Raw genomic sequence first — 9,912 nt, forward strand, 5'->3', positions numbered from 1 at the left:
GTAACGCTTACTTCTATCAGACTTGAACATAACACGATGGCTCTCAGAAAAGATGAATATCTAAAAGTGTCAACCAATTAAGGTTAATCATCATGGCGATCATGAAAACATGAATTTTATCAATTTTTTTTATTCAATTCACCGGTGCACTTTATTGTTGGACCTCGTGTTATCATGAATGATAAGTTTTATTGTGTAATGCAATTGCTCGAGGAATAGCATGTGATGTGCAGTTAGCCAATCAGAATAACGTTTTATAATGAAACATACATCTAATGTAATTATTAGATCTTGAAGATGCAACCGTTCAGTACAATTAGAGTCAACAGCACAAGTTGAAAGTCATATAGAATCTACAATGCACACATTTGATCTCTCGAGGTTAAACTTTTGTGCTTTATGAATCAGATTTGATGGGATGGTAGGATGATGATGATAAACTGTGTAAACGTCCAGAAAAATACTGCATGCAAATACCTATCAACATATTAATGTAATTTAAATATGAACCCTGCTTTGTGCTAGACAGGAACACTAGCTGAGTCTCATTTTTGATTGACTAGTGTATAATAGTCCACATGAAAGCGATTCAATTACTATAGGGATTCTTAATGTTGCGAGCTTACCGACAATCAACACACATCAGTTTTCGGATATTTATTTGACCCGTCCGAGGGAGGGGGCATACCCCTGTACTCAATGCGAGCATGCTACCATGCATAGACTTTGAGACGGTTTGGTATGGGGGTTATAATGTATTTGTGTATAGAGGGAAAAATATTGATAGCACGGCGCGATTACTGACCAAAACCGTATGATGTCATTCATCGGGTAATATTAGTTTTCTCGTTTGAATTGTTTTACATTGTCTTATCGGGGCCTTTTATAGCTGACTATGCGGTATGGGCTTTGCTCATTGTAGAAGGCCGTACGGTGACCTAAAGTTGTTAATGTCTGTGTAATTTTGGTCTTTTGTGGATAGTTGTCTCATTGGCAATCATACCACATCTTCTTTTTTTTTATAGCATATTAAGAATAATGTAAGTCAGGTTATAACAAACTGAGGTAAAAAAACACACCAACACATTGCAAGTAATTTATTTAGTTCTATAAGTTGAATAATACAATTATGTTTCAACAAAACTATCTTAGAACTACATTGGATCCCCAAATCCATGGGATATAGGTGCTGACTCTAGCATATACAGACGGAGAGCCAACTGGACAATCCGCTAATCCCCAAGACGTCACACCTGCTAGTACCCAAGTTGATTTACCATCGACTTCAACTTTACAAACAAGGGGCCCTCCTGAGTCACCCTGTTTGAATTAAATATAGCAATATATAAAAGTATAACATAGTATAAAATGGTAATGATATCAAGCAGTCTGTGTTTTTTAGATGATTATGTTTATTTTGTGAATCAAATATAACAGCGAAATGTTAACGTCGATATTGTATAACTAAACATACCCTGGTGATCTTCATTTAAAAATTTGAATAATTGTTTGTCTTTAATTATAGGCATATTAATTTGTTCCTTTCGAGTCATGTCCAACACTTTTTTCAGTTTTGTTATTTCTTCAACAATTTTTGTATTTTATTATTCCAAAATTTAAATACATGCGTTTATATTTTGAAATTTCAAGAGCTATGTCAATTTTTTCCCCCAACTTATTGATACATTTGAACATAATTTCATCCTTGTGATCAAGACCAGAGAAAAAAGCAACAAAAAATCATTCGAGTTTGTGTTACGATCAAGAAATAGATTAGTACATTTAGAAGTTACTGGAGACAGATGTATTGTATAAGGAAAGACATTTTTGCTACAATAGGACGACCAAAGTACCCACTGTGACAAGTTGAAGTCTTTCTCATTTAAGTTGCGGTTCTTCATAGAAGATTGCAGACATCACCGTCAAAAACATTCCATGTAAAAAAAATAAGGTGATGTAGTACGAGTGTCAATAAGACAACTCTCCACAAGAGAACAAATGACACAGAAATCAACAACTATAGATCACCGTACGGCCTTCAACAATGAGCAATGTCAATATTGCATAGTCGGCTATAAAAGGCCCCGAAATGAAAACTGTAACTGGAACAATGCAAACGAGAAAAACCCAGGACGATACTAGGACCTACACTTGAAAAGCACGTAATTTGTGTGCACCTTTGTGACGTCATTTACCAGATAGGGAGATCGCCTGTATCCCTGCTATATTTAATTTCATCAACAGTCTTTGTGATCGTCATTATGCATGATAAACTAGAGTTATTATTAACCGTAAGAACTTAATCACAATTCCCTAATGATAGCAGTGCTGCATATCAATTATAATCATTTAATTTGCCGAATAATTCATGCAATATATAACATTATCATTTTCAACTAATCGCTCAAGACAACATTGGAACGGAAGTGACGACGATGCCTATAAACGCTTGAATGACGTTAACTAAAAAAACGTTTTTGACGGAAATGCAACGAACCCGAAAGTTGTCTATTATTTCATATATTTTCATGTCGGCGCTATTTGGAGCCGACCGCATTGTATGTTTTTTTTCCTCATTGTTGAAGACCTTACGGTTTTCTATTATTGCTTTCATCCACTTCAATTGATTAAATTAGTGGATATAAGTCTCATTCTTATTGGCAATCATACAATATTCCTTATTATACATATACTTCAAATTATCATCTCCATAGATATAAGATGTGGTGTGTGTGTCAATGAGATAAAGCTTAAGTAAAAGTTTATAAAAGTAAACCATTATAGGTCAAAGTATGGTCTTCAAAACGAAGCCTTGGCTCACACCGAACAACAATTTATTAAGGGCCCCAAAATTACTAGTGTAAAACCATTCAAATGGGAAAACCAACGGTCTAATCTATTTAAAAAACGATAAACGAGAAACACTTATGACCCACATCAACAAACGACAACTACTGAACATTAGATTCCTGACTATACCTTTATCAAATTAAAAAATAAATAACTTAACGTTGAATGTGTTAAATAATTGACCTTATAAATAAACAAACGAGTGATAATCAAAGTACTAAAGTACTAAACATCGAATGACCACAACTTCTCGTGTATGGTCAAAGCACTTGTCTCAGAAAAAAAATCACATATCTCTTTACCTGAAACTGAGATAAATGTACAGAGAATTATTTTGTTCTGAGACAAGTTCGTGTGTGGAGGACGAATACATGACAGTAAATTCAACTTCACCGTAATAACTATTATGTTGTAGTAATCAGTAATCAGTATGCACTGATTTGTTGTTATATATTATATCTGAATAACCGTTACATGTATATATGATTTCCATCAATTTGTATATCATTCTATTCTACTAATCTACTTGATATTGCAATGCAAATGCATGGCGGACACTTTTCTGTAAAAAATCGATTTTTCTAAAAGTTTGGATACTAGTAACCATTCATATTTTCCCGCAAATTATATTTATTCGAACCGGAAGTCCGCTTACGATATTGAGAATATTGTGTCAGGTTCCCAGACTATCGGTATGTGCATTGATATATGTATTTATATCAAACGACAAGGAATTTTATTTTGCATTAGTTTATGTGCGCGTATTTATCATGTTTATAGATCGGTTAAAATCCCAAAACTAATTTGCATATTTCATTCATTAATGGAAATCTAGGCGATAGCAATACATCGAAATTGCCTCAAGGTCATCGCGATGTAAAAAATGAATGGTTAAATAATTTGACGAATTAAACAACCGAATATACTAGTTATATCTGCATACACGAATAATTATTAAAGTGACATACGTTACAAGCTGAATTGGTTCCAGAAAATATACAGATGTGATACGCTGAGTTCAGGTACAACAATCCCGTTATACCTAGTCTACCACGACAGTCACTGTGTGTAATAACACTCGTGTTTGCTTTTTGAAGAACATCTGGTAATGCTGAAAAAGTAAGGTTAAAACTATGAAAGGTTAAATATAAAATAAGATGTGATATCATTGCCAATGCGCCTAAACTAAACCAGATGACATAGAAGTAAACAATAATAGGTTACCAAAACGGCCTTCAATAATGAGCAAAACGTATTTCTCATAGTCAGCGAAACGACCAAATTGAATGTATAACAATTCAACCGAGAAAACAAATGGGCTGATTTATGAACAAAACAATGAACGCATTAACAATAGGATATACAACAACAGGCGACGACCATTGAATTAGGGATTGGGTCGTTTGAATATATCGTAATGCGAGAAAGACACAATTTTCACGGGAATTCAGAGTTTGATATGTTTTTCTTCGGGAAATCGAGACGAGATCACTCTTACAACGGCACCTTAGGATTTCAGAATCCAGAAAGGTGCCGCGGTGGTAACGAATTTATAAAGTGTTTTTATTTACTCTTCCTTACAGTTTCAGAAACTGTTGTATGTTCACAATAATATCGCAATTCTTATCATGTTGCCTAAAAATACAACAAATGACTCGATTCCGCAATTTTTAAAGGATTTCGACAGTCTTCGAGTTTTTTTTCTAAAAAGTAGATACGGTTACTTATGACACTTATCCAAAAACCAAATTTTATCCAATGACAAGTAACAATATAAACAAATAAAATTTTTGAAAACCTACAAATAAAAATTTAACGTCAACAATATAAATTCTGCAATGTCCAAATGACTGCTAAACGATGAATACTTTCAGTTAAGCGGATTTTTGTTTTTAAATTTCTTAAATTATATTATATACACTCTTTTATAATGAACTTTTACTTTGTTTTACCAACCTAGGATTAGGAACTCGTGAGTAAAACAAATTGACAATACCTCGTTTTCAGTTTAACGCTAAATTTGCTTCGTGGAAGTATATCTACATACCTTCATTCGCAACTGTTCGTCCCCATCCGGAAATTTGACAGGTCTTTCCGGTAAAAGTTTGCGTCGATTCTTCAGGAAGTGTAGCTTTTTCCACTATAGTAGGACTAAGCATCAAATTACTGGAAAGTGTCAGCACAGCAATGTCATTGTTGTATCCACCGCTGCTTGTGTATTCATCGTGCTACAAATAATATGCAATTTATGCTGATATTGTAATTAAGGTTCATCATAACAAATGGACAAGTATGGCCGTATTTTCACCTCTAAAACTACTCAGTGTACAGACTTACCTGTAAAGTTTGGAAAGTTTTAAGGCCTGGCATCCATTAGATATATAAAATTTAAATGCATTTTGTGCTTCATAAAGATAAAATTGTTTTTGGATTTTGATGCGCATTTTTTTTCCTTCCTGCAGAAGACAAAATACATTTAACTTTTATATATCTAGTGGATGGTAGGCATTAAAACTTTCCAAACTACACAGGTAAGTCTGCACACAGAGTATATTTTTAGTTTAAATTACGGCCATATTTGTCCATTTTTATGATGAACCTTAACTGATATGATCGCTTTATTAAAGGTAACGTTAACTTTAAGGAAACAATTGGCGTTAACGCAAGTTCGATAAGGGACGACATCAAAAGATCGATGTAGGATAAAAAACTTAAATCGAATAGTTTGGGGTGGGGGATCAACATTGCTGCAAGTTTTGTTAATCTAAAATCGATTTTACATATATCCATATAGGTAAATCAACCCAAATTAAGTTAAGAAGGGAGGTAGGGGAGTCAGCGAAAGAACTATGTGAATTAAGTTTTTTATCCTACATTGAACTTTTGATGTCGTCCCTAAATCATGAATCTATAAGATTTTTTCAAAATGACTCAGTTATTGAAAATGATTCTTATGATAACTTACCATCGTTATGACGCTGAGTCTCCTGTGTTGTTCATTCCCACTCTGTATATTTAGATTGTGTTCACCAGCAACAATGTCGTATTTTGAAACTGTTGGACTGCAAAGTGACAAAAAACAACCACACAGATGTATTTCAGTTTCAATTCAATATTTGTAAATAAAGCTAAAACAAACTGAGGTAACCAATAAGGTATACAGACAACACACTTTACAATTTTTGTTTGCCTGATCTGTTTTTATAAATCTTTATGGTATTGCTATTGCTCATTGTTTGAAGGTTGTAGGATAACATATAGTTGCTAACATTCGCTCTTTTTGGTCACTTGTGGATAGTTATTATATTTGGAAAATCGTACATCTTTTTTTCAGTACTTTATTTGGCCTTTTTAACTTTTTTGGATTCGACCGTCACTGATGATCCTTCTGTATCTAGACGAAACGCGCGTCTGGCGTAAATATAAAATTTAAACCTGGTATCTATGATGAGTTTATTTACAAAGAATTATAGGAAATTCCAGTAATGAATCTGATCAAAATAAGGTAGACCATGAGACGAAACGTGTCAAATATTCAAACTTATTAAACGTAGATAAAAGCTGAAGATTAGTTGTATAATAGCATATTCAAACCATGCTCGACAGCTCACAATTCAACTTTGACTTAATAATGCAGCTAACACAGTCTAAGGTAAATCTTTCATCCCTAAGTTTCAGTTTCAGAGTAAACTTGAATTCCTTCATAACCATTGTTTGATGATAAAACAGAATCACGAACAAACTCATTCTCGCTCTAATATTAAGAACAATTTGACAAAATTCCTTGCTTTCTTTTCAATTTTTAACTAAAGTGTAAGTATGTCCTCTGTTTATGTAGTTCTTACGTGTTTCTCGTTTCTTGTTTTATATAGATTAGACCGTTGTTTTCCTCGTTTGAATGGTTTTAGACTAGTATGTTTTGGGGGCCCTTTATAGCTTGTTGTTCGGTGTGAGTCAAGACTCCCTGTTGAAGGCCGTACCTTGACCTACAATGGTTTACTTTTTATTTATTCTTACTTGGATGGAGAGTTGTCTCACTGACACTCATACCACATTTTTCTATATCTATAACATATGTGAATTGCTTATAGTTAAAAAATGATTTTTTGTGGACGTCGCAATGCGACGTTTCCGTCGATCTTACTTTTCCAGAAGATACTTTATCTGTTGATATATACTGTACACGTTTTGTACATGTTTAAATAATTTAACCATGCTGAAAGACATGCATAATGTAAAATCATCAAAAGATAAAAACTGTTTAGTGTCTTAAGAAACTTCCTCTGCTATTTGTTCTATATAACTGCCATTTTGGGTACTGTGTCGTTATATATAGGCATTACTTTGATTAACAGCTGTTTCATTGTCACTGATTGTCTTTTAAATTTAAACATATCAATTCAAAATTTGAAACCAACTGGTAATAAATGAGCCCTAAACTATCTCAATATCAGATCATTGTGACTGTGTTTAAATACTATAAAAGCTTACTCATGCTCAACACAATGAGCTGCTGTTAAAATGTGGGTTTCATTTAACACTACAGCACCACAAATATGACTGTATCTCAGGTTAGCCTCAGACCAGTACTGAAGCGATACCTGCCATGGAAATTCGTTAGGTTCAGCCTCTTGCCCGTTGACAATTCTGGAGAGAAATGTTGCTCGAGGGTCAGCAAAAACAGCTTTAAACAAAACCAATAAAGAATAATCAAACATCACTTCGACAAAATAGGCAGATATTTACAAAAATAAAATGGACTAAGTGATTATGACGAATTGTTAAAAAAATGCATTTTAAATGTAAAATGGTTCATCGAAATATTGTTGCAAATAATAAATAAGCAAATCGATATTCATTTCATAACTATATCGGATACAACGACGACAGTATAAATAAATTTCTTGATAGCAGACATTTTTCTACAGGATTACAATGGTTATGTTTATATAGCTTAGATCATTCTTTACTGTCATCGGAGGACAATGCACATTCAAAGGAACGTAGTTTGTTAATTAAAGACATCTAAGTGGTTGCCTTACTCTACGGCTTTTAACAGAACTTTGTAAAGCACGTTTGTGTTCCTCGAATGATTTAGAGAGTCACTACATAGCGGTAACTTTCAGAGAGATGTAGTAGCAACTTTTTATTAAAAATGCCATGACGAAGCTTTAACATAGTACTTACGTCAAACAACTTGTCATCGTCTGCTGCTTTGAAGGAGGGACCACATTAACAACGCTTTCAGAGAGTAGTTTGATTTTTATTAATTAAAGTGAGAGGAAATATGCGATCAATGTTAATGTGACAGCAACTGAACGACACAAACAACCAACAGACATATAAAGACAACATGCAGACTTGAACAATTATGACCCGGTGTCTGTACAATCATTATGTCTCAAGCTTTAAACCGGCCAAGTATATTAACAAACATTATAACTAAATACACAAATAATGACAAAGTTCCTCGCTTGTGACATGCACATGAACAAGAAACAAATATAAACAATGACAGGGTCCTTGCTTGTGAAATTAACATGAACAAGAAAAATATAAACAGTGACAGGTTCCTTGCTCTTGACATGCACACGAACAAGAGACAAAAAACAATCAATGACGGCGTCCTTACTTCTGACATGCGCAAGAATAAAAGACAAAAGACAATCAATGACGGGGTCCTTGCTTGTGACATGCGCAAGAACAAGAGACAAAAGACAACAAATGACAGGTTCCTTGCTTGTGACATGCACACGAACAGTGACAAAAGACAACTAATGACAGGATCCTTGCTTGTGACATGCGCAAGAACAAGAGACAAAAGACAATCAATGACCGGGTCCTTGCTTGTGACATGCACACGAACAGTGACAAAAGACAACCAATGACAGGGTCCTTGCTTGTGACATGCGCAAGAACAAGAGACAAAAGACAATCAAAGACAGGGTCCTTGCTTGTGACATGCGCAAGAACAAGAGACAAAAGACAACAAATGACAGATTCCTTGCTTGTGACATGCACACGAACAAGAGAATAAAGACAATCAATGACAGGTTCCTTGCTTGTGACATGCACACGAACAAGAGACAAAAGACAATCAATGACGGGGTCCTTGCTTGTGACATGCGCAAGAACAAGAGACAAAAGACAATCGATGGCAGGTTCCTTGCTTGTGACATGCACACGAACAAGAGACAAAAGACAACCAATGACAGGTTCCTTGCTTGTGACATGCACACGAACAAGAGACAAAAGACAATCAATGACAGGGTCCTTGCTTGTGACATGCGCAAGAACAAGAGACAAAAGACAACAAATGACAGGTTCCTTGCTTGTGACATGCACACGAACAAGAGAGAGACAAAAGACAACAAATGACAGGTTCCTTGCTTGTGACATGCACACGAACAAGAAACAAAAGACAACCAATGACAGGTTCCTTGCTTGTGACATGCACAAGAACAAGACTTAGTGCAAATGTTAAACCTGTTTCTTTACATACATTACAATTTTTTAAAGGTTATACATTACATTTTTTTTAAAGGTTAATGATTAAGACAATCCACGTTAAAGATAATCATAGTTATGCTGTATTATTGAAGCTCCCAACTCATTGAATAAAAGTGATTCGTTAACGTCTATATAAGAAAGAACAATTGTAAAGCAATGGAGTATGGTACTTATTATACTTTGTATATTTTCTTTTCTTTTTTATGCTACTGTTGCCCTAATTTTTCTGTCTCTTGAAAAAGAATACCCAAATGTTTTCAAATTGCAATTTCTGTGCCTACTATATATTTAAACTCTATTATTTACATTCAGCAAGGAATATAATATGGCACTTGCAATATAATGGTTTTTGAATATTTCATTTTCCATAAAGAAAACTGCAAAATAAATCCCAAAATTAGCAACACTGAAAAAGATCTTGTTCAATCTACTATAATTCAGATATTTTTTTTATCAAACATACCTGCTAAAAGACATATGAATAGGATAGTCTTCATCCTTTATTTTAGCTTTGAAGTCTGAAGGGCATTATATCGTCTCATTGGCTTTTTA

General features: G+C 34.1%; 1 protein-coding gene across 1 annotated transcript; it reads right to left on the reverse strand.

Moving 5' to 3' along the window:
• Nucleotides 1-1,082: 1,082 nt before the first annotated feature.
• On the reverse strand, nucleotides 1,083-9,912 carry LOC143073604 (fibrinolytic enzyme, isozyme C-like). Its single transcript, XM_076249265.1, has 6 exons — nucleotides 9,824-9,912; nucleotides 7,342-7,534; nucleotides 5,816-5,912; nucleotides 4,898-5,078; nucleotides 3,819-3,961; nucleotides 1,083-1,320 (listed from the first exon to the last, which is right to left on the reverse strand). The coding sequence occupies exons 1-6, from the start codon at nucleotides 9,855-9,857 to the stop codon at nucleotides 1,144-1,146; spliced, it is 825 nt and encodes a 274-aa protein (XP_076105380.1). The 5' UTR covers nucleotides 9,858-9,912; the 3' UTR covers nucleotides 1,083-1,143.

This window comes from Mytilus galloprovincialis, chromosome 4, assembly GCF_965363235.1.
Source record: "Mytilus galloprovincialis chromosome 4, xbMytGall1.hap1.1, whole genome shotgun sequence".
NCBI lineage: Eukaryota > Metazoa > Mollusca > Bivalvia > Mytilida > Mytilidae > Mytilus > Mytilus galloprovincialis.